Below are 26,544 nucleotides of genomic sequence, written 5' to 3'. Positions count from 1 at the left end.
TCGTATGACCAGAATCATAAAAGTACCAGTTTTCACCAGCCCTGAATGGGTGACCAGCTTATTGAAAACAGGAAAATATTATCATTATCATTTTTTTTTATCAGTGAACTCCCCATACAGAAATGCTATCAGAAGTAATTTTCTATATTGTTTAAATGAAGTCAGAGGAAGAGATGCAAGAAGCAATTTGAGGGGAAGCTGCATTTCCTATGATGGGTAAAGACATGTCCAAGGCAGAGCTGGGCTATTTGGACAAAAAATAAATATAAAAATATTAATGAATGTATTGGAAAGTTTCTATAAGTATCTTCATAGAGATTCAAATTATAAATCCAGTTATAAGGTATATACTCTGCAGCATATAACATCAATGTGCTGCATAGTATACCTATTTAGGTTCATAAATTGTCCTTTTGAATGCAAAGGTGTTTCAGTGAGACCATAAAATAGACCAAATTAGGTTCACACTACTGGTTTCAATATGTTCTCCACCTTGGAAGAGAAAAATATTGTATTAATGGTAGTCCAATGTGCAACCTGAGAGGCTACATGCAGCCTACCTTTATCATTGTTAATTTTGTTTCCCATAAAAAAGTTGTAATTAGCTAATTGCCCACCACTCATCTGAGAGAGAGCAAGAAAGAATGAGACTGATCAGGCAACAGGAAGGCTAAATGTATATAATAATAAAGGATGTTTCTATTCTATTCTGTTCTGTCTGCTGCAAAGTTATTCTGTTTTATCCTGAGTTTTTAACCTCTGTCTGTTTATATTTTCTTTAAACTATCAGCAAAACTGTGTTATACTGTTTTATAAATAATAAATGACCCTTCATGGACAAGGAGGCTAGAACACATTTTTTGAATGCTGCACTCATATATTCTTATATTCCCATTCTTCATAAGAAATCATAATTTATTAAAGTCAATATCAACAGATGAAAGCATTACCAAAGAAGCCGATATTGAAAATCAGCCAGTGGCCTGTGGATCTTGGAAATGGTGTTTCATGAAGCCGACAGGATTCTTTGAAGGCCTTTAAACTTTAAAAGATCCTGGATGTAACCAGAAGACAACATTCCTTTTTCAAATTCTTCGGTATCATATTAAAGAAGAGGAGAGAATTGATAACCAGAACAAAAACAGACCACCCATTTACAGGCTAATGTTTAGTTTGACTGAGAACAACAGCAGTTTGAACAGATTATAATTTCTATAATATTGAATCATGTAAGAACGTTTCACTCAATGCCTTAAACAAACAATGACATAGTCCTGATGGTTTCCAAAGGCAGAAACACAGAGGTCGGTGTACAGTGTCAGGTTTTAGGCCTATTTATTTCATTTTTTTTCTCCTTTAAGTAGACTGTTGCTGAAATGTTTTGACTCCTCAGTGGGGGCATTATTTTCCATTTACCCCCTAATCTAGCTTTTATGATTTATCCATGATAGGGTTTGACAGCTGTAAAATAAAATAAAAGTCTAATTTGAACACGGCTTAATGGGATTTCCAAATGTGCTAGTGTCTAGTTTACGTGAAACCAGACTTGTGTTTATATATGTTGTTCCCTAAAACATTTTACTAATAGTATGCTGCATTACTCACCCAGGGAACGCCCAGGGTTGCAGAGAACATCGTTTTCTAATCAACCAGGCAGTGTCAGACGCTACTTACAGTCTCTGTTCGGGTTTATTAGGTTGACCTGTTCCATATGTTGGCATTAATAAAACGTGGACTGAAGGTAAAGTAAATTACTTCAAGAAGAACTATTGCTGCCTTGAAGACAAAAAAAAAAAAATGTTGCTTAAATATTTGGACTAAATGAAAGAAAATACTTGTTGGACATTCACCAGTGTTTAGACATATTTTTTAATTATGCTCAGAGCAGAGGTGCGATGATTGCATCCTAAATGCTGGGCAAAACAAAAGCTTATTTAAGTCCAATCCTGGTAGTCTACAGTTTGTTGATACATTATGTTATTTCACTTCGAGGGTTTTTCAGCAGTGAATATGAAGAACCCTTTCAAAGACTACACGCAACTTTTTGTGTGCAGCTTACCAAATAATTGTAACATCAATCAATCATATCTAAGTTTTAACTAACGAACTCAGAGTTTTTCACCCTTTAAAAGAACATTGAAAGCTGACAGTACCAGCTGCAGAAATGGTCTAATGGGATATTTAAATGGTTTCTTTCCTTTTCCTGAAAATGATCAAATTTCTGTTTCGTAATGCACATGTGTGAAAAATATTATCAAATAAAGTCCTATCAGCTACATTCCTTTCTGTGTCAAAAATAGTCTAGCTTTAATATGGTGGGCTTTTCCCAAACAATACATATCATTCAAACACTGCCCAGCCTGTTTAGGCTAGCCAAACTGCAAAAACCCCCCATCTGATTTATTACAATTTATGCAAATGAGCCCCTGGGCCCCTATCTTATTCTTAGTTGTGCAAGCTTAGTTGAAAAAAAAAAAAAAAAAAAAAAAAAACGCTCTATGGGATACAGCTAAGAAATTTAATAAGGACTGGTTGAAATAAAATTTTACAGTTTGATTTATTGCACTGCTGAGTGAGAACTACGGAGAACCAGAATAATCTCTTTAGCTTAGAAACAATTCGGAAATTGTGGTTTTATTATGTTTGTGGAAAAGTTTCTTAACATTTTCTTAACGGTGCCTTCAGTACAGTGTAACTGCAGCAGAGTAAATGCAGCTATTGTTACTTCAGGGAGAACATAACATCTCTACTTCTAAACATCTCTACTTCTAAGACTTCACCTGAAGTAGCATGTCCTGTTTTCTGCTAAATGAATTCCTGATGTTTCCAGACTCGCAACGTGTGGAAGCGAGTCTCTACTTTACATGTTTTGTTTGTTTATTTTTTTTTAGCTAATCCGTAATGTCTTCTCTGTCTGCACCTATTTGTCTTTGGGCCGCCTGGGCCACATCAGTGGGGAACACCGGGAGAAAAGTGAAGTGTGCATGTGTGTGATGAGTGTGACAGCTGCAGGCCTGGTTCACAGAGCCACTGAGTCCCACTCTGTCACACCAGTCAACAAACCTTCAACTGTAATTAGCATATGCAGAATGAGATTTTTCCTTCAGTCTTTCTCTGCTTACATCTATATGGACAAATATATCAGTGATTCTTGAGAAGTGGGACAAAATGGGTTTACATTCCACCCCACCCAAAAAAATGTAATTATTCCTCAAGCTTATGTATTCAAATATGATAAATAATGTTTTGGAAATGTGAAGGTACTAAGGTGCAGGCTCCTAGTTGCAACAGTTTTTTTGAAAATTACATTTTTAATGAACCTGACCCAGAACTTTGTCAACACCATCTGATAAAAATAAATATAAAATTATTTTTAATAACCCTATTAGTGATATTTTTACTCAGTTTTAAAGACAAATGCTTCTCAAGAAACAAAATAAATATTATTTAAAACAAAAAACAACATAAAGACCATCTGACGGAGTTAACAGAACTAAAGGTGGTGACAAACTAATGAGTAAAATTAAATACTTGATACATATGAAGTAATGCAATTTATGCAAAATACATTAAAATGAATTAACTGCACATTTAAGAGAGATTTGTCAACACTATCACTGAAAGAGTCACAAAAACTCTGACAGAGGTGACAAAAAGCCAAACTACCTCAATTTATATGATGTTATTCTGAAAGAGGCCATATTGTAGCTCATCTGGTCCATGAAATCTTTACAGTTTACCAAAATTAAGCTTTTATTTCACAAAATTTCATCAAAATTTTATAAATTGTCAGTTATGGTGTTGGCACATGGTTGTGACAAACAACTTAGGAATGAAACAGAAGAAAAAACTAAAGAATAACATAAGCTAACCAGAGCTAACTAGCCCTCTTAGCAAAAGAAAGAGGTCATGGGGTCCTCAGAAGTTCTGTTGCCCCCCAATAATGCCTGATTTTTTTTTTTCATTCTTTTTATGACTGATGGTGTTGACAAAAACTTGGGACAAATTTCAATGGAGTTGGAAAATATATTAAAATGATTTTTAATTAATTCTTTTAAACTATTATTATGTATTTTGTAAGGGATTGTAAAGACACCATCCACCTACTACAAAGTTTAAAATGAAAAATATTCAGCAAACACCATGAAAACATACATTTTTGTGCTCACATGGCCCAGGTTAGTGATAATTTTGGTTATAAGCACACAAAAAAAGCCCCCAAAAAAGAAACCAGCTTCTGAGAAGGACAGTGTGTCTGTCTGATGAGCTTCTTAAGGAGATGGTGCTCTTTAATGCTGTTTATTATCTGAGTGTCATTACTTAAGACAACCCTGTACATGACATGTTAAAGTGCTCTGAGGATAAACTGTCATATTTTATGTTTTAGAAAACCCTTTCATCTGCATGACTTGAATTTAATTTGTTTCAACAAGGACAAGCTATCACCAAAGCTATTTTTCAGTTCCCAAAGCCAAGAGTGATGAATTACGATCACATCAGTGTTTATTCCGCCTGCTTTAGAAAATCAATTCAATCATAGAGCTCTGGCTCAGCGCTACAACATTATCACAATCTGCACAACAGCTGTTCTGGGGATAAAAGCCAGTTTCCAGTCAATTTGCCTGTCTTGCAACATAGATGTGACTGTCTACTAGTGCATGACCAGAAATGACAGAAAGAATATGAGCGCAGTTATTAAAAAAAAAGAAATTGTTTGACAAAATCTTATTGTTTGAGAAGAATTTCGACCAGAGATGAAGAGAAAATTATAAACTTCTCCAGTGAGTGAAATCATACCATCCGTGTCCACCCCAGCATTTTTAATGACCACAACAGTAGAACAAGCAAATAGCAGAATTTTATCCCACTGACATGTTCAAAAACCCAACAAAGAGCAACAAACTCTCATAAAGCCGTGAGTGAGACATGTGAATTCACTTTGTGTGGACACAGTTGTTGGAGGTCACGATGCTTGCCAAAGCCAGTCACTGTATCAAACATACAGTTCACTGCGTTACAGCTATGTTTTCCACTCAAACAGTCTAACACTAGTTCTCTGTTTGTTTGCATGGCTGTTTTTTTTTCTTTCATAAAACGATAATGATTCATGTTGATTTGCTAATCCTGAATGGTTTAGCTAATTCATATTTATTATCCGACACTTTAGAAGCAGTGCATGGGTGTGGAGACAGACCTTATGTGCCATTATCTCCCTCGTGGCCACTCTTAAAGTTTCCAAACAGCTGTATCAGCTCATGACTCAAGTACAATAAAGGATTTTTCATAACACTGACAGCCATGGGATATAATCAAATGATTTTACTGACCTATATTTTATGTTGTTTTCCCTAGGGTTAAATGATGAGGTGGAGGAAGAATTTTCATTTAATTAAGACTTTTACTTTGGTTCATAATTGCAAGTCAGGTTAAAGAAGCATATTAAATTAATATTTGATTAATATTCTTAAAAAGATCTAATAAACATAGCATAAATATCTCTCATCCACCTATGTGATGTATTCTCTGCTCCAAATAGACATCGTTAATAAACCTCATTATGCTGTTAGTCAGTCAGTTTAGGAAACAATCTTAATCGTTTTTTCGAGCAATGAATAAATAAATAAATATATATATATATATATATATATATATATATTTGTAGGCAGCAGTTGCCTGGCAAAAAACAACATGTTACCATCCCCACCACTATTATATTTACAACTGTAGTGCTTAGATTCAAAATACTTGTGCAATGACGTGTGCCCTGGCAAACCATGACACTGGAAAAAAACAAAAGTTTTCAAAAAAGTTTGCATTGAATCTCCAATATAGTGTATCTTTGGTCACCGCATGCCAGACACCAAGTCTGAACATTAAATTTTATGTGTGTGTGTTTTTTTTTTTTTTTTTTTTTAACAAACAGGTGCCTTTTCTGATGTACCGTTTCTTCAGAAGTATCAGAAAAGTCAACACTAAACATATTAAATGCAAATTCAGGAACACCAGGTAAATTTCAATACGTTCATACACATGTACACACAAGCTCACTGCTATTTCATGTTGCTGTTGTTGGAGGGCCAACGATGTTAGCTTAAAAAAACCTAAGCAGAATAAATAAAATTAATGAGCATTAAAGTAATATTTTACATTACAAATGTCTCTAAGTAGGGTCAAAGAGATGTTATTACCTGCTTTCGTCTCTATTTTTGTTATTCTAAACTTTCCTGAGCATAACACAAATTGTTTCGACATCCTGAAAAGTAATCAGCCTGATTTCCTCTCGCCCCACAGAGTAATGAACGGAGAAACAGAGCAGCATCCAAACAGAGATGTGATGACCGGCATGAGAAACTTTGTTTAACTCACTGGCAAAAAAAAAAAAAAAAAAAAAAGGACATGGCATGATGTAATGTTAAAAAAAGCAACAAAAAAATGAAACAATAATGGGTTTTTTTCCTCTATTAAAACAAAAACTAAAGTAGCAGCAACTTCATATTCCACTTTTATTTGGGAAGCTACAAGTCTTATCGCTGGGATCTAACAAGTGATCGAATTACTCACTAAACATAGAAAACCTACCAGCCGGAGAGAGCGGATACAGCTGGGACAAGCTATATGTATGCATGAGAAAGGTGAGACCTGTCCACACCAGGGATATATGAGGCTCAGATGAAAAAATAAATTAGCGCTTTTGCACATCTTCCTAATGAGTCACACTCTAAGTAGTTACTCTTAGTATACCCAAACGTAGTCTTGTAGTTAAAAATACATAATGTTACATTAGCGATACTTGGCGCATCGCGTGTTTTGGAGTTGGCAGCAATTTTCCAGCACCGATGCTCAGCTGTGCTCTGAATGGTGACATGAAAAGAGAGCAACAACACCCTTTAGGTAATAACTTCTGTGTTGTAGGAACATCTGATGGGATATTTTATTTGCGGAAGATGCAGACAGCTCAGTCCTATGATGATGAGATTTAATTGCGTCAGTCTGACATGTTGCTTAGGTCCTTCAGGGAAATAGTGAATCTGGCTGCATGAAAGTATGATTGAATCATTTCGAAGTTTGTTTTCTAATTGATCTGTATACATGGTGAGGTTTTCTTTTTCAGATATTTTCATCTACTCCATGTCTTCAGACAAGTTCTGTCCAAATGATATCTGTGTACAAGATTTTACACTCAGATCTGACAGTAATCAGATCTGAGTGTGGTAAGTTTTTTATTTGTCTGAAATAAAAAACTTGCTAATTATTTGAAACATTTGAGTGTAACAAAACGAAGATTAGAACATTTATAAGGAGGCAAATCCTCTTTCGCTGCACTGTGTTTTTTTTTTTTTTTCATTCTGCTATCTATGGAGTTATACTCAGAGCATAAAAGGTTGATATTATCTGGTTAATTAGTCAGATTTTCTTATTTCAGCTAGCTCAGCACAGAAACAGGTGGGAGAAGGCAGAGACATGAAATCATAAGTTCACTGAAAGCCTTATTAATTGCAACAATTAATGATAAACATTTTGACTTATTTATGTGAACAAATGCAAACCAAGCTCCGAATAATCACTGTGTCTTAGAATGACAGATGTTGCCCCTGAGTGAAACCTTCTCATAGATCTGTATCTGTAGTAAGAGGTAAAACATTAAATCACATGCATGGTATTGGAATGTATAACAAATATAAATAAGATTAATGTAACACAAGAATAAATTATTTAGCCATGTAAGTCCTGAGGCGGAAACTGATACCAGTCACTTGAGAGATAAACACAGAGGAAAGTGTATTACACGGAGAAATTTGGTTTAAATATTTATTTAAAGTGTTCTTTGATTTGGCTCCAAATAGGATACATGGGCAGCTTTGTTCAATAGTCGATGAGTCTAATTAAATACATTCAAAAGGAAACATCCGATCTGATGGGAAACTGTCCGTCCATGAAAGCCTTTCTGAATGTTCCTTTGTAGTGGAATCGTCTGTTTGCCAGGGCAGGAAATCAACATGCTGTTTCGATGAGACAAGCATCCGCAGAAATTCAGGATTTCAGCAGGGGTGCTAATTTGTCATGCTCTGACACAACATTGAGAATGCATAGAAGGCCATCCAATCTCCTGCTGGCACATGGGGGTCATTAAATAGTCGAAGAAATGACATCCATATACACAGAGAGGATGAGATAGATTCCTGCATTTAGAGGATGAGGCCCTTTTTCGCTCCGTGACTTGGATTACACCAAAGTCTGCCTCACATATGGACTTCTCTGACCAAAATTCCATTAGCCTTTTTTTTTTATTATTATTACATAAAAAAAGAACATAGCTGTCTACTAGTAATCCTAGCATCAACCATCAATGAACCTTTTGCCCAAACATGATATCACTTATGGCATATCAAGTGAAAAAAAACATTTCTTTACATATATATTTTGCTAATACATTAAGTTTTTGCGAACTTTGTGGATTAGAGGACTTGGGTGGCCAATCATTTCTCAAAGTTGGCGATAATGGAGAGTCGTTTACTTGAACGTGAGCATATTCCAAGTCAATGAAATGCAAAGCAGAAGTGTGATAGTAGGACAGGGGGATAATATAAATACTTTTTTTTATTGAAAATCCAATCATACTTGCTAACTCTTTTCTGCTGCTTGCAAAGAACGACGACACCATCGGCTTAACTTTTCTTCAGACGAGGGCTAAAACAAGGCAGGAAACATTTCCGGTTGGACAGATACCCCTTTGATTCTGCACAGCTGTACTGCCGTCGTGGCTTCGGCTTTAATCTACTGTGGCACAATATCTCAATCTTTCCTTAGTAATAGCGAACCCCAAGCGTCTAGCTGACACTGGACTCCGTGCTGCTGCTGCTGCTGCTGCCTCTGTGTTTCTGTGGACTCGACACTTTCCAAAGATAACACAGTCCAAAGATTTCCACTCATGGGCAGACTGAGGCCCCGCTGAGGCAAACTGCCTGATGGGGAACAGACCAAAAAGGGCAGACACATCTTCTAAGATGCACAGAACTACACTATCTGATATGCCTTCAAGGTTTATAGTTAGTTACCACAGATGAGAGAAACAGGGACAGACAGTGTGATCTAAATAGAACCAGAAGATGCACGAGGCCCAGCTGGTTTGATAGCACGACACCAACGACAGAGTAATAAGGATGTCATCAAGTGCAAAGAGTCAAACAAGTCAAGCGTATTTTACACGTAAATCTACTGGTCATGCTATAACTTATCACTAATTCATAGGTAAATTAAGATTTCCAGGAAAGGCTTGTCCCTGTGAGAGCGCAGGCCATGTGCACAGTCATACACCACATGACGTCTTTGTAGGGGAGCATTCCTTCTCGTCTTTTTACTCTCCCTCTTAAACCATTCTTTTCAATTTACAAACGCGGCGCATGAACAGCGGTTTAACAAAAAAAATAAAAATAAAATACAGGGCGGTAGATTAATACAAAATTAAGTTACAATGAAAACACGTGAAATGTTCCAGACTGAGGACAACACAAAAAACTTTCCACAGGAGGAAATGCACAAGGCTGAATTTCACTTAACCTCTTTTTGCACTGTGCGAAAATGGACAAAAATAGCTGAGAGTTTTCGCCATTGCCAAACATCACAATTACCCAACGCAATCTCTCTGAGGGGAGCAGGTATCTACAGTATGTCAACATCGTAACGTCTCGGATGGAAGTCAATATAACTCTATCTTGACACTCTCCTTAAAATATTTTCCTTCCAACTGTGCCCCACTAAACACTACAGAGGAAGGCAAAACAAAAATGATGGCTTCAGCATTCGCCATAGCTTACAGGAGCTGGGATTGTGTCTCCTCTCCATTAATCACTATATGGTGACAGGAGGTGGTCCTCCAGTCAATCAGCCTACCCCCGAGGGGTGACCTCAAGGCCGACAGCTTCCCTAAAGCCTCGGCTTATTCAAAAGGGCTCCTGCCTGTTCCAATAGCTTCAGCTATACAGAAGTCTGTGCCAGACCAGGCCTTTCATCCGCCAACATTTGCACATCTAGCATCCTGGAATAAAAGCATCAAAGGTGTAAAGATTGCAACTGAGGAAAAAGAAAGTGTTTAGGTGTGTGTGCGGCCAGCAATGTGCCCGTGTGTTGCAGCGTGTGGGATAATCCTGCACAGCCTCAACAATGGGAATCTCAAAGTGGAGTAGAGGTTATTCAAGGTTAAACCTCAGGAAGTCTGAGGAATGCCTACTGTTGCATGTCATGGGAGAAAGGACAATGAGGTTTTCCCATCTTTTAATTTGTCTCTTAATATTAAGTGGGTTTCATGCAAATTTTTCAGGTCAAAATTTCATCCTGATCCAAGTTAGGTATCCAAAGATCTCAGTCCTCTTTAATCTCAAAGTCCACAGTTATATCTTGTATATATTTTAATGCTTTTATCTTTTTTTGAACCTACCAGTCTCTATGTCCTGCTGCTGACAGCTACTACTCAATTTCCCCTCTGTGGGACCGATGGAAAGGACAACAGAAAAAATGTCTTCTTAGTGACATAGAATACTTAAGGTTAGTTATTGAGGATTTTCTCAATGACTAACCTCAAACTTAAAAGAAACTGCATTTTGTATTTATCTGACTATATTTGTGAAAATTGGTTTAATGATCTGAAGCATCCAGGTTTGACAAAAACAGAAGAAACTAGGGCACTAGGGTGCTAGCTTTTTATTGGGGGAACGTTATCTTTTTTGGTAACACTTTATTTGAAGGGGGTTGAAAAAGACTGACATGACACTGTCATAAACACGTCATGAACATGAATAAGCCTCCATGAATATTTATGACTGTTGTCATAAAGTGTCATTCGGCAAATAATGACACTTTTAATACAAAGTTGACATTATTCAAAATGTCTTTGTTATGACAACTTGACATTAACCAGGAAATCATTACTGATATAAATTTGTTATAAAAGTATTACTGATTGTACTTTAAAAATTAGGTAACTTTATGTTATTAAAGGTAAAGTTTAAACAGTAATGATTTCTTGGTTAATGTCAAGTTGTCATAACAAAGACATTTTGAATAATGTCAACTTTGTATTAAAAGTGTCATAATTTACCGAATGACGCTTTATGACAACAGTCATAAATATTCATGAAGGCTTATTCATGTTCATGACAGGTGTTATGTCATGTTTATGACAGTGTCATGTCAGTCTTATTCAGCCCCTTCAAATAAAGTGTTACCTCTTTTTTGCATCAATAAATCATTAACAGCTTAAAGTCCAGAAGCTCCAAAAAAAAAAAAAAAAAAAGACATTCCTCTGGTACACTGGCCTGACAGAAAGTTAAAAAGTGATACTACTCCTTATGAAAGACAGCTTCAGAAGATAGCATCTGGGAACTGCTTCTCCACAGCGTTGTGTGCTAATGCCTTCTTATTCATTCTAAGTCCCTTTCCTTCCAAATTCGAAGACACCAGTTGTACTCATTCCAGCCGAGTTACATAAGAGTGTCTCACTCTGGACAAGCCTTGGCAGCAGTGGATGGCTGGTTGGCAGGTTCAGGTTTAACTTCCTCTGAATGCTGAGACACAGAGGTTTCAGATGGCAGCGGCGGGGATCTCCTTCGGAGTAATTTCAGGTAGCCTAGGCATGTCTGGAGCCCTGAAACAGCTGACTCTACTGTGGCCTTAAAACTCCCATGGTACAATGCATCAATGCACTGCTATGTGCAAAATGGGGTAAAGACAGGCGTGACAGAGAATCAAATTTATTTTGTCTGGGAAATCTTTCTAAAACAGAAAACTGAGACGTTTCTTCCATGGAGGAAGATTAAGAAAAAGACATGCAGAAAGCTTCTTGCAGCTGTTGCAAAACAAATTACAAGAATGGTCTTTGATTTTTTTTTACTTTTTTTTCATCAAGCACAAAATAAAAAGAGTGAGCCTATAACATTACATTTTGGTCAAAAACAACCAGAGTACCTTCTTCCACATATTTGCTTGGTGCAAACAAGCCATTGTTATGGGTTTCTTTCAACAACACCTCTTTTATTTTACAACTCTCCAATAGAGACACAACTAGTTCAATTCATGAAGACCTTAAACTTCGGAGGCCTTGTACTTGGTTCAACCTACCCAAATGTGGACTATTTTACTAATTAAATCATTTCCAAAAGCAACTGGATGCACCGAATTCTGGTTAAAGGAATTACAGTAAATGAAACATGAAAAACTCTGACGGCTATGAATAGTTTTTTTTTTTTTTTTTTTTTTAGGTCACCGCTTAAATAAACAAACAAGTCAGTTAAACATAAAACAAAAATATTTTCTGCATATGTCCCTTCCTGTATTTAATGTTATTTTGTTTTACTTTTTTTTTCTCACATTTCTAAATGAAACCCCTCCTCTGTCTTTTTGGGATCCAATTAGATCCTTGCTAATACGAATGGCATCCATGCCAGAACATGGAGAAAACAGCCTCTGATGTCTTCAAACACCAAGGGCCAGACAGAGGAACAGATTCTTAAATTTTTTAAAAAATATTTCCAAACACTGAGATTAAAGGCTTGTTCTCCAGCTTTTATCTTATAAACAAACGTGTAAGCAAAGCATTTTTGTCCTTTGTGTGTTCAATGATCCTTAAGTGACCGCTAAAGAAACCACTACACAGCCCATAGGAATACATCTGAATGAATCACAACATTCTCTGACATATTCACTGAAAGATCAGACTTAACTTTGCACAGCTTTAACCACAGCAACCATGTAAACATGACTCGCTGTCCTCAAAGCTTCGAGCGACATTACTTATGGTTTACATCAATCGAGATTTTCACTCCTCTTTATAAGCAAGACTAAGCAAAAGTCAAAAAAAGAAAGCCTTTTTAACCCTCGCCACAGATGGAAATTGGTTCAGATGTTTGCTTAAATTAAGACAGATGCTTTTGGGATAAAATCTCACAGTTTATGGTAACTTCACAACAATCTCTGTGTACAAGCTTTGCCCCTTATGTCTGTGCTTTTGGGTTAAGTACTTATATTTTAGTTTGCAAAATTTCTGAGATATGTCTGCCACAGATTAATGCCAAAAACCCTTTAAAAAAAAAGAAATAAAGACAAAAACTATGTATAAGTCCAGTGTCATTCTTTTTCTAATCCGATTTATATTGAAAGTATTTTTTATTTATTTTGTATTATTATTATTAGTCATCAACATGTTTCTTTTCACTCGAAGTAACTTAAAAGTTGTGGAGGGGCTCAGCAGAGACTTTAAACTAACAGAGATTGTGTGTAATGAGCAAAAGATTAGGGTGATGGCAAAGAGGCCTTTCATTCTCAAAAGTTAAAGTGCATGAAATATGACCAAAGACCTCTAGTATTGAATGATGAGTGAAAAGATTTCTAAGAAAGGTTTATGAAGAAATGTCTACATTCTGTGTGAGAAAGTAGACATCACCATGGCTGCCCTTATATGCCAAAACAGGCTTTTAGCTCAATTCCACATATTTTATCAATGCTTCTGTTTCACCCACCCCCCCTCCTCCATCTGGCTCTGTTCATCTGCTTTAAATGATATAACAAAGGTTTTCCAATCTTCTGCTAAAAGTGGTCCCCTTGAGTGTCATGGGTGGGCTGAAAGAGGAGTCTAGGCTGGTGCTTGAGCTCTTTCAACTGCACCCTTCAATCACCCTCACAATGTTTGGAATGGAGGTGAGAAGAGTGTTCATGCTTCCAACTAAAGAGAAACACATTCTGGTTTCTCTGGTTTCCTAAAATTTGTCGAAAATATGTCTTAACTACTACATAATAAGGTACTTTGTTTTTCTTTTTTTTTTTCTTTTTTTTTTTTACTTTGAACATCAAGAAAAGTTCTGCTCCAAATGGTTTCATTACACAAATCTTATTTTTATCCTTCATTTTTTCAGAACCAAAATTCCTCCTTCAGTGCATTCTTCTGTCTAAATTGGGTAGAAAATGACTTGTTTTGGGCTTCAAAGTGAGAAAGATTATACGTTTCATTGAGGGCTCAACAATCTAAACATTTCCTATCCTACCTCTAGTCTCCCACTGAGCTTAGATTACTTCTAAAAATACCATCTGAAGTTGCGACTTTGGCTTTGACGATGTTTGAAGATGATAAATGGAAACAGACACCTCGCAGTGTGGATAATATTTACATGGATTAAAAAAAAATAAAAAAGAGGCTTACACTGGCCGTCATCATTCCACAGTTTTGCATCGTACACCCACTGTGGGTGGTTACAATCCTGTGAACCGGAACGTGAGGTGACAGTGTGCAAATTATTAACTCATCGCCACAAATCGTTGCATACCGCCTGCTGCCACTGCCAAATAACTCAAACTTTCTGTGACTGAAATTCTGTTGCGCTGCAGTCATTTACAGGATTAACTACTTCCATCAATCCCCATCATGGTTTTGTTTTGTCAAAACCAGTGAAATACTAAAACTAATATCATGCAGAAAAAGAAGAGGATTTGTGGAACAGGCCTGTCAGGTCTTTGAATTGTGTGTTTAGTCCTTCATGTGTCCTAAGTCTCAATATTGGGTGTATGCCCACATCAGCAGAGTGGAATCCTCAGTGTTTCTTTTAGTCAACACTGGGTACAAGTTACCTTTAATTTCCTTTAGCATATTTTAGTTGGTTTTTTTTCCATAGATCAGCATACCATTTGTTAGTGAAAGCTCCACGATCTATGTTTTTAAAAAATAAGTATCAAATTAATTAGATATGGGTCAGATGTTGTTTTGTTTTGGCTGGCCAGTGAGCTGGACTTATTTTAGGCCATTAAGCAAGTATATTCTTAAAATTCACTTTTTTTTTCAAACACTTGGATTTCGGACACTTTCTTCACTCTCATCTCACCATTGTACCAGATACAAAATAGTTTATGTGTTTTATAGTTTTCAACTTTAAGAAGCATTCAGCAATTTTTCTCTTACAAAAATAATTTATAAAAAAAAAAAAAATGAAGTGCAACGTCACTGATTTGGTCACATTGTCCTGTATTTAAAAAAGAAAGTTGGGAAAGCCACCACGATCAAAAGACCAAGGGCCACTAAAGCATCGCACCTTATTGGTGATGATCTATTCAAAGAGATGCTGTGAACCTCTGCCACTTTTTAAGCATTGCTTCCGAGCAACAATTGACCGTCATATCCTTTCAAACTGATGCTCAAACAAAACATATCAATCCCTGTTTTTCCAGCTGAAGGCCGCTCGAAGACTAGATCCATCACGGCACATGAATGTAACGAAAATCCAATAAATCCTCCATTAAAGGAAAGCAGTAATGGTAAATGATTCAAAGCCAGCCAGCTATGGCAACACTACGTGATCCAAGGTGAGGAGAAGAAAAAATAAGCCTGTTTCATGCTATGGTGCATGAGTGACAGTTGGTGGTGTGACAAAAAAAGAAAATGTGAACTGCTTTGGTTCTTGTGTGGATTTCTCCTTTTCTATAGATACAGAGGGAAAGAGATGTTTCCTTACAAAGACAGCCACATCAAAGCTGAAGGAGAGAAAAGGAGTCAGCAGGACATATGAGGGAGGATGTCTGATGAATCCTGTGGCACACCGGGATTTGGCTGAGGGCCACTAGGGCACAGAGTTAAAGGTCGGTTGTTTTAAAGGCAGCGCTGGCACTCTTCTTTTCCTATAACCCCAAAGTCAAATTACAGATATGAGCAACTAAACTCACAGATTATATGCTGACAGATATAAACACACTTTAAAGAAAGTTCAGAACATAAAAAGAAAAGAGAAAAATGGCAACAAAAAAAAGATATTCCATACTGGCATACTTAATCAATGTAAACTGAGAAACAAAATAAATAAAATAGTGCAAGTTAAAAAAAAAACAAAACAAAAAAAAAACATTTATTTTTGCGTCTTTCATTGTTGGTTACCTTTGCCGGGCCGAAGCCCAGATAAAGGAGGAAAGTTGGAGTTATAGGATTAAGAAAAACAAGAATTGTAAGAAGACGATTCATTTATTTTTACTCACTCCAACAACATCCTCTACATGTACCGCTGATGACCAATTACAAGACCAAGTCAATGAGATTAAGCGACTTCTAGGCACTTTTAAAACAGCTAGTAGGTAGTTTTCTTACTAAGCAGCAACAATTGGCGTGAGAGACTGATAACAGGAAGTATCTATGTGTTACCAGGTTGTATGACAACAACCCTCTTCGGTGTGGACTCTGCCTTTCAGCGGATAATTAAAGTTAGACTTTCTTTTTTTTTCTTTTATGTGTGTCGAGGGCTTCTAATGTGGTCCCAAACATCTTTTATCCATTAATGAAACGGAGAGAAGGCAAAAAATCTGACCAGAGGCAACTCAAACCCGAGCTCTAGAACCTCACAAATCCTCCATAAGTAAACATGTCTGTGCAGTCAACAAATAAATATTGGTTTACGGAAAAACAAACACAGAGTCTTTCCAATTCTTCTTCCCCGCCAGCAGTCAGATGTTTAACGTCTGTGGTCACGGATGTTACACACCTGCCTGTTTCAGTGGGATGTGCTGCGAACTCAAAGTGGTGGAGAACCTCAGGGCGGTCTGGTTCACATGAACTTCTCTTTAAGCTGTCATGATGGGCCTTTTTCAAACGGCACTACATGTTGTTGTTTTCCGACAGGAGTTTGTGTAGCTGTCAGAAGTAAACCTATGAGATAAATATAACTTACTGCTGCAAAAACCCTGTGATGCATCTCTTGTTATGCAGAGATCCAGTCCTTTGGTCAGAGCCCCGTGTTCACCCTTTTTCCCCTCAATCTTGTAAACAAGAAAAGAAAAGAGGGGGAAAAAAATCCCCCACAGATGAAAAAGTAGACAGCTCTCTTCTTTCCTGGATGGGTGAGTAGTAGCACTGAGGGGCCTTCCAACTGGAAACAGATGGCTTCTTAATGTGTGCATGCCTTTGGAGTGTGTGCAAGAGAATGTGGGAATGAGTGTGCTTGTATGAATTAATGTTACAGCTGTGTACAAGTTTGCATGGGCCAGCAATCAGTCCTAATCATACAGTCAGAAAAAAAAAAGAAAAAAAAAAAAAGAAAAAGCACAGGGACAAAATACAAGGAAAACTCTCTGCCACACCTAAATCACACGTTAACCTCAGAAATGTTATCTCACTGCATATGGTTGCAAACTGAGAATGTATACAAAAGCTGAGCACGACAAAGTGTGAGACGAGTGATACCATCAACCCTTCAGACAATCTGGTTTTGTAGAGAAAAAGAAAGATCCCTTCCGCCCACTTTTCATTTTTTGCTTCTTCAGATTTCTCCTCCTTGGCACATTGTTGTTTAGGTTGGCCTCTAGGGGTGACTATAAGTCTATCATCCTATTTTAGGCTTTCTTTGAGGCGCAGCAAAGAGATGAGAGTCTGGGCCACTTGATCTTCCACTGTGTCCCATGGGTGCCATGGGACATGAATGTTTTTAATTATTCTCCTCCTCTGCAGCCTTCCCAGACACAGAAATGTTAGATTTTTCTGGCTTTAAAGTGACTTCAATGTGACTTCAGTTTATGGTGCAAGTAGATCTTTTTGAACCCACTCTGGCAAACACTGACTCGCTGTTTAATTCTGCCAATGGTGCAATGTAGATACGTGAAAGAGAAAACTAGTTTCAGTATTTCAACGACCAGAGCACCCATAGTCTCCTGCAATCGCATGGAAACAAGACATTGTTTAGGAGGCTCTGCATATTAACTCATTCAATTATTTCTCTTAGGAGAAGAATGTTCTCCTAAGTTTTTGACAACTCAAAAACTTGCTCACTCTGTTCTAGCAGTTCATGGCTTCACAGGTCAGGTAGGTCGGGTGTGACTCATTCCTAAATAATTAATCATGGTGGCTGTCATTAGCCAATATTACCCAAATATCCTTAGCAACTCTAGAAAATAAATAAATAAAAAGAAAAAAACTACAAATGATTTCCTGAATATTCATGTGTTTGGATCCAGAAAATAGAAAACAATAGAGGCACATTGATTGACGTCACTTAAAACTTCTTACTAGTCTTGTTATCAATTTGAAACAAGTCATGTAGAGGACAGAGAAAATATGTGGAAGAAGGTGCTCTGGTCAGATGAGATCAAATGCTTTTTTTTTCTTTTTTTTTTGCCTACAAGTAAACACATGTGAAACATAGTGAAGGTGGGATCATCCTGTGGGAAAGCCTTTTTTTTAGCAGGGATTTGGGAGCTGAACAGAGTTGATGAGATGTAGTCATATACATTGAATCACTGTAAGAAAGCCAGCTATAACGGGAAATGATTATGGTCTCAAAACAATGTGACGGCATCCCAAACTGTTCATAAAACCTTAATTAGACAAAGATTAAACAGTCAAAAGCCAGTGTTCTGTCAACTGCAGGTGTTAGTTTTTAGCTGACAGCAACCTTTTTTTTTCCCCCTCCACTGAATAAAAACATCCTTTTTAACAACCACAAACATTTCATTTGTCAAACTGGTCATCAAAACTACCAATTTAAGAAAATTATAGCGTAAAACAAATACACAAGTCTTCAGTGGTCACAATGAATCATGCCCTTAGCCAACTTTATAAGAGGTTGTAAAATACAAGCCAGATAATCCACCAAGAATGTGTCACCTCTGATCTCAGCTGCCACCCTTCAGAGAGGATCAGCACTGTGCCAGATGAACCTGTTCTAGCAGGTGAATACCGTCAAATTTAAGCCTTTATTTATTTATTTTTAGTTAAGATTTATTACTTTAAAGAATAAAAAGCACATGTTTAGAAAAGAACAAGGGTTGCAACAGCTGGGTAAACTGTGATGTCTGACTGATTTACAGCAGCTTCTTGTAAAACACGTAACACAAAGATGACAGTGAAAGCACGTTTTCTGGGGGGCTTAAAGGATATTTCTGTGTGAAATTGATCCATTTCCCACATCAGAAATTGGTTTGTGTGATTGTGATCACTGAAAACATGATTAATTTAACACTTGGTGTTCAAATTTAGACATTATGAGAACTAAACAATAGTCTGCCGCCATAAGTGACCCTCCCTTTCCCCTTTTATTCAGCCTCAGAGACAACATTACAGTCGAGATGAGGCCATATTGTATTTACGGACAATGCAAAAATAAGCATAGGCTGCTTTAATCAGGCTCTTCGTACCACATCTAGCGCACTGACAATAATTGCAGCCTGACAATATAAACAGGCTGTGGCCGAGGCTAACACGCAGAACGGGGCAAGATGAGTTGATTTCTCCAAACCGTCAGCTGCCGGGCTGGCCATGAAACTATAAACAAAGACCAAATCATCACCAGTGCTGCTTACCTAATGAGGAAAACCACATCGGCTAAAGGTAATTTTCCTTGTTTTTATTAAAGAACCATGGTGCTCATTTGGTCACATTTTAAAACAGTGGTGATTTTGGTGAGCAAAACAAAACAAAGTCTCAACCGGAGGGTAGTGCTGTGGTACTGAAGACAAGTCTTATTCTCAGGACTAAAAGCCCCCGGCATGCTTTATCCAACAGTCGACACACACATCATGTGGCTGCGAACCGTTCATGTTATTCGTACACACCTTTCATACAACAACGCAGACCACTTGGGGGACACCACTCCCGGTTCGGTGTACAAGGCGTGCATCTTTTGTGTTGCTTTTATGAAATTCACAACAAAGGTTGTGTCATGGCAGAGTGTATGTCAGTCTGCCAATTCCTATCTAAGGAATTGTCTTTACAATTCCTATCTAAGGAAAGACGACTCTTTCAAGGCTCTTTCAAGGCTGTGCAGCAAGTCCTCTTGCAGAATGAGCATTTACTAATAGTGGGCAGCTGAGTGCATTGAATCGCTAACTATGCAACAATTTCTCATACTAAGTATGCATCACATCATTTCAGTTTGAATGCATTTTGGAAAATATTTGCACTGAGCAACCATATGAAAAATAATTCTGGTTTATGACTGTTAATGTGCACTAGTGCTTTGTTTTCTCCTAAAGTTGCTGGTTATTAAAGAAGGTTTAGATAATACCTCTCTATGCTCCCAAAACATCCATGGGTAAACCTTCTTTTTGCATATAAAAGGTGTTTTGAGTATACAAAGAGTCATCTTCATTCGTATGAACAAATACCTAAGGCAGACGGCTACAGTTTCATAAACCATTAGCTCTGTGGGTGAGACATTTTGTTCCACTTCTTTATTACCCCTGAACAGACATATGCATGTAAGTGCTAATGACTGTGATTAAGGAAACCCGGATTAGGCCCTGCTGTGGTTTGTGCAGGCTATAATGCAAGAAGGCAAACAGGAGGTTGGTTCTGTTTTGTGTAAATCTAAAAAAAAAAAAAAAAAACAGCAGAAAACACTCTCTTAAAGACGTACCACTTAATTGAAGCTTAAACTCTATACAATGCCTGTTCCACAAAATAGCAGTAAATGACACAGAATAGAGTAAACATGACTGAAACCAAGTCATTACTCATACCAAAGGAGGGAGCCTCTGGGATAAACATCTCAACATCGTGGGTGTGCTAATGCAAAGTCATCAGAGAGAGCACATTTAAAATGAAATTTAAAAAATTCAGTTACAATAAATCTTTTCATTTCACCATCGCTGTTAGAAATCTAATATTGTTTCCACTTCTATACAGTTTGAGATGAACAAACATAAAAAAAATAAATAAAAAGAACAGAAAATAAGTATTGGTACTCGATCTGTAAAAGTATGACAAGCATCCGACCCTAAATACGCCGTGCCATTTAACTTCGAAAGACTAACACATTATATCTTTTGTGGACCAGGAAAATCACTGCATAATGTGCTCAGTGGGCCAAAAGGTCACTTTGCTAGTCTGATAAAATTAGGCTCAAATGTCTGGACGAGTTACAGTAACAAAATAAATCAGCTAGCCACACAGAGAGCCACCAAGGGGGACCAGAGCGAGGGGCAACAGGTGGCTGTCAACTTAGAGAGAAAAAGGGCCATCATCCACTTAGAGTCTGTCTATCTCTCCCCAGGCTCCACTAAGCTCAGCCACGCACCAGCAGGGGACAGAAGAATCCACACTAGAGGGGGTTTCAAACAAATATTCACGACCGCAGCCATATCAAACTTGTGACCTGTTGTGAAATCAACGAGAATCCGCCAACGAGATTATCAATTACAGTGTTGTTTAAAAAGAAAAAAGCTTTGAATATAAAATAGCTCCGCAGTATCACTTAGGTAATTCGCGTCTAAACTCTCCGAAGAAAAGAAACCCTGAAGTTATCCACAGACACAACGCTAATCTCTTTCTTAATCCTTGTGCATGTCACTAATTCTTTGATCAGCTGTCATATTTTAGGGAAGGACGCAACACCGGCGCATCCTCAGCTCCAGTCAAACATCTGACTCGGATCATGTTGACCTCATTTAAATAAACCATGTCTAGGTGGATTTTACCTCAAGTGAAATTTGACAGTCTGCAGCTTAATAACCTTTGCAGATTTTGAGTTATTTTTGCACTTCAAGCCAGCAGGAGGGGTGTGTGTTTAAGAGAAAAATATTCTCCTCCTTGCTGTGCCGCTGCTGCAGACATCATGTATCAGTAACGAACTCTGCGAGTTAATTACTTTTTAAAAGCCTGTTTAGTCATTTTATATGACAAAATAACATTAAATAAGGTAGCAAAACAAACAGCACCCACTTATCAGCGCTGTATTTCCAGAAAGAAGCGGAACAAGCACGTCAGTGTAGTTAAAGCGAAATCTGAAAGCCAACATCTGAATCAGATTGGACGCACGTGTGTCTGCACACATGCCGCCGCGTGCGCGTGCTCGCATGTGTTTCCACTCAACTCTTTGTGCCGGTTCCCTCACATTACTCAAAAAACACAGAAACTCTTGCTGGCTCATGCCACTGCTCTGTTTTTTAGTGTGTTGTGGAAGTGCTGTTAATTGTCACACAAATTAAGGCCCCGGGCCCCATCCCACAACTGCCACTGTTTAAGTTCAAAAAAGGATGCAAAGGAAGCAATGTGCCACTAATACAGGTAATTAGAGCTCATATTATTTCCATGTGTGATATGAACAGATTAGGGTGGAGTTTATTACTTACCAATGCAGGCGTGAACTCTGACTGAAAGCTGCGAACGGAGAATGATGCTGTGTTTCTTGCCCCTCCTGCAAAGAAAAAAGAAAGTGCTCAACAATTTGTGTTCAGGGTATCTAACTAGAGATGCAGAAAGAAAAATAAGATTGTGTGTAAAATTGGACAATTTTCAGTTTGATAAGCATTCAAAGGTGATCAGCCAGTCAAATATTCATCCAGACCTCTGCCCATCCAAAGAGCACTAAATTGAGTTTCAGTACTCATAGGGATGGTCTACCTATCCAGACCAGCCGTCTAGATAGGTAGACTGCCTGGTCACACCAACCTGGCCAAAAAAAAAAAAAACGTTTAGTGTGGATGCTGATAGAAAAATGTTCTAAGCTGGCTATTTTCAGCATCTTCCCAATGAAATCAGTGGAAGAGCAGAGATTTAACTCTCCCGCAGTGACACTTTGGAGGGCCATGGCAGATTTCGCGATCGGACAACGGGAAAAATGATGGAAGTGTCCCATTAGCCCGTCGGTTCCCCAAACCACACAAAAACAATCCTTGTAAAAGCACACACGGGGTCAGTGCGACCCACCAGCACTACACAAAAAGCTTGAGAGTTCCAATGAATCCCATCTCTTCGGACTGTGAGATGGTTAAGAGCCTAATCAAAAGGAAACTTGCTACGCTATATGCTCTGTGGAAAATGCCTGCTTTTCATTCGTGCTACAAGGGATTCAAAACTTACAGCCAGCATATGTGACACCTAGGCCCCTAATATTAACGATTAGTAAGAACATGAAGAAGGCTAAAACAAAATGTGTTTAGTGTCGTTCTCGTGTCTTCTGATGATGCACTACAGCTCCTGAAGTTCTTGTACAATAATGGAATATGGGCCTTACAAATTCAAAAACATGGAAAAATACATTAAAAAAACTAGCTAGTCAAACTGATACTGAGAACTTAGGATTTAACTTTAGTTCAGAAATCAGTAGACTCCTGGCTTGAAAGATATATATATATATATATATATATATATATATATATATATATATATATATATATATATATATATATATATATATATATATATATATGCATGCAGGAAATGGTTTGATTTTATCTCTAAATCAGCTTATATTCTAAAAGCTGCGATATAAATAATTTTTTCTCCCGACATTTGTATTTTGGTCATACCAACACACCAAACTGGGAAAAATTCCTTTCCAAAACAGAAAAAAAAAGACGGGAGCAACTTGGAGGTCATCTCCTCCCCCCCTGTGTAAATGGAAATGTGCCAAGAACCAATCACCATCCTGTCAGCTGCTTACAATAGCTGAATGAATTCAAAACAAAGACAGCAACAAAGAACCTCGATTCAATTTGGTTATCATTAGAAGGTTATTTTTGCTTTAAAATAGATAATCTTCCCATTTTAGGAGGTTCCTCTGCTGTGTGGGATAAACAGAAGTCTGAAAAATCTGCTAAAGTTGGCACTCTTATTTATTTATTTTTTTTAATGTTTGACACCTTACTTACAAGACGATTACTTATGACTTTCCAACATCTCTTGTCTTTCTGTGCTACTAGGGTAGACTATTAATTGTTTGAAATGCTTCTATTTCGGCTCACGATGCATCAAGAAGTTGATTGGTAATCCAAATCAATTGATTTCTAGCTTGACCAATTACAAAACAATCAGAGAATATATTTTTTTCTTCTTTCAATGTAGTTACTCTTTACCAACATAAACCTGTTTTTTCATTACTTTTCCATTTAGACTTTTTTCTATAAGCAAACAAGCCGACTGACACTCAGACTAAACTAGTACTTGGGAGATTGAGTTCAGAAAAATTGTTGATTTTTTTTTTTTTTTTACTTATGAAAAAAAGTTTATAAAAGCCTAAATTGGAAATTAGTCAGAATTGTCTAATTGATTAATGTCTAAACTGGCATCTAAGTTCAGCAGATCTCCATAGTTGGCTTTGAATTTTGCTGTTCAGGTCCACTCTGTTGTTTCTTTGGATGATATATTGTGCCTTTAACCTCCCAAATATCTAAAGAAACCACAAACAAATCAGCTAGACACCAACACAGACAAGAGCACAGCAGGTATGACTGCACAACAACCCCCCTCCTTCACACTACTGACAAATGGGCTTCTATGGTTGTGTGGTTGTTCAGGTTGGCTCAGAGCCAACGGCAGCCTGGACCAGGAGTGGGTTTGACAGTCAAAGAAAAGGCTTGGCAACAAAGAAAGAAGCTCATACTAATGCTGTGTCACAAACAGGCAGCGTTGGAAGACAGATGAAAACAGATTTTGTGCCCCCGACTGATCAGCATTAAACTGCTCTGGTATTATTTACAACATGGGATTATGTGTCAGAGAAAGCCTACCTATACTCGCTATTTTTCAAATATAGCATCCTGCAAAAGGCAGAGGCAGTACAGGAGCAGCATCTGTCAACATAGGCCTTCCCCGGCGAGATGAGACAGCAAACAGGAACGTAATACACTGTGATGCGACCGAGGTAAACGGGTAACCAGAGCCATTTTGTCTCAAATGCCTGCGTTCTCTCTGCAACGGGATACCTAAGCGTAACAAAGACCTGAGGCTGCACAGGCCGACATTCTCATTATCAAATTAACCAAACATGCATAGAATATAAGTGGGATTTTAAGGCACACCTCAAATGAAAATAAATATGAAAATTCCACACTGTTGTACAGGCAGGCCTCCAGATTCATATTCGCACAACTCACTGTGCAACTTTTCAGAATGATAAGAGATAGGATAGGCATGATGCTATATAAGCAATCTAAACAAATGAAACCTCTGAGACACAATTCCTAATAACATTTTAATAACCACCTGAAATATGTCATTCCTCAATGATTTACACTCAATATAGGCATCAACCAAGACAATGACAAATTACATTGCCTTTGTTACAATCTTTGTCGTATAATCTTGTCTGAAAGAGTCTGCAGAATCACCTAAAACAATAATCCACAAATCACTGTAGATGAAGAAGATGAGTAGTAAGCATTTCTGCATAATACTACGTTGTCACGAGTACGTGAACTAGCTCAATGTGATTTTTAAATAAAGTGACTGTCAATTCGCTCAACCATGTTCTGTCATAATGGTAACATCATTTTGTAAGCTTACTTTTAAATGTTTCCGATAACATTTTACTGTGAAACCCGATATATTTACTTAAGGTTATCATTCAGCAAGAACCTTATATCAGCCCAAGTCTATTAGGAATGAACCAATCATATTGCCAGTGATGAAAAAAAAACAAAAAAAAAAAAGCCAGCTTACATCTGATTGGCTGTCATTACCAAAAATTCAAATGTTGACACATTTTATATAAGGGTTAATAGATTCATAATTCCCACTGTTTTTAAACACGTGACGGACCAACTTTTTTTTTTTTTTTTTTAGTTTGCTATAAATGTCATAAAATCTACATGTTATATTGCTAAGAGAGAGACAAAAGAAATCTCTGCCAGTTAAAGGCTTGAGTGGTCCACTTACATTTATTTGTTCAATTATCTGATTACACTTTTAAAAAAATATATAATACTTATGTTCCCCATCTCTATTCAGAGAAGGTTATGTGACAAGCTTATAATGGTGAGATACCCTTATAACCACTTGATTCCAGGTTTTGATTACATTTAAAAAATAATAATTACCTCAAATAGTCAATTACTTTGTCAGTCAACTGCTACAGACAGAAACTGGGCCAACATGCTTTGTTTTCTGTTAGGTTCCTCCACTTCTTTCTGGGTTACATCTTTAGTAAAGTTTATAGCGCCGACTGGACATGTGCATGTCTGCCCAATCTAAACTCTCTGGCTTTATCGAAGAGAGCATTACTGGTCCTGTTTATGAAACACAAAATGTGCACCTAGAAAGTGAACACACACTCTTGGACTGCAGTTAAGCCCGATCTTCCCCCTCAAAGACCAATTAATGCGAGACAAGAAGGCCCCACAGTGGTCTACTGACTCAGCATTTCTTACCAAAGAAACTCCTGCATCCGTGTCCACAGATGAACCACCAGCGTCTGATCTAGTCTGGTTAAGTTCTAATTTATAAGTCTGACCCATCTTTATGCTTTGGTAACATTTATACATGCACGGAAAAAAAAAAAAAAGTATTTATCAGACTGCTTTATATTGTCAGCAATATTCTTTAACTACAAAACACAGAAAGTGAAATAACAGTGCTTCAACTCTCTGCGTAAAGCTTAGTTGAAAGATTGTTTGACAAATTCTCTGCTTATTTTCAGATGCACATTTCTCCCTTAAATGAAAATCCTGTGTGTGCTGAGAGCAATGTCCAAGTCGGTCAGAAAAAAAAAATTGTTGGAAAAAAGCGAAAGCAGAGCTCTCCTATGAGAAATGAACGGATATAATGAGAAACTGAATATTTGAGGCCTGCAGAGCTCAAACAGTCAGATTTTA

The 26,544-nt window shown here is 37.4% G+C and overlaps 1 protein-coding gene across 1 annotated transcript in view; it reads right to left on the bottom strand.

Moving 5' to 3' along the window:
- Nucleotides 1–26,544, bottom strand: part of fhod3b (formin homology 2 domain containing 3b) — a 96,566-nt gene that overhangs the window by 57,924 nt on the left and 12,098 nt on the right. Inside the window, exon 3 of the mRNA XM_088013585.1 lies at nt 22,084–22,148. Within this exon, the coding sequence (XP_087869711.1) occupies nt 22,084–22,148 (65 nt within the window). The remainder of the gene's footprint in view (nt 1–22,083; nt 22,149–26,544) is intronic.

The sequence above is a fragment of the Poecilia mexicana genome, unplaced genomic scaffold (assembly GCF_051168715.1).
Source record: "Poecilia mexicana isolate PSO_F unplaced genomic scaffold, ASM5116871v1 scaffold_16, whole genome shotgun sequence".
Taxonomy (NCBI): Eukaryota; Metazoa; Chordata; class Actinopteri; order Cyprinodontiformes; family Poeciliidae; genus Poecilia; species Poecilia mexicana.
The sequence above is the reverse complement of the archived record's forward strand: the minus strand, read 5'-3'. Positions and strand labels throughout refer to the sequence as shown.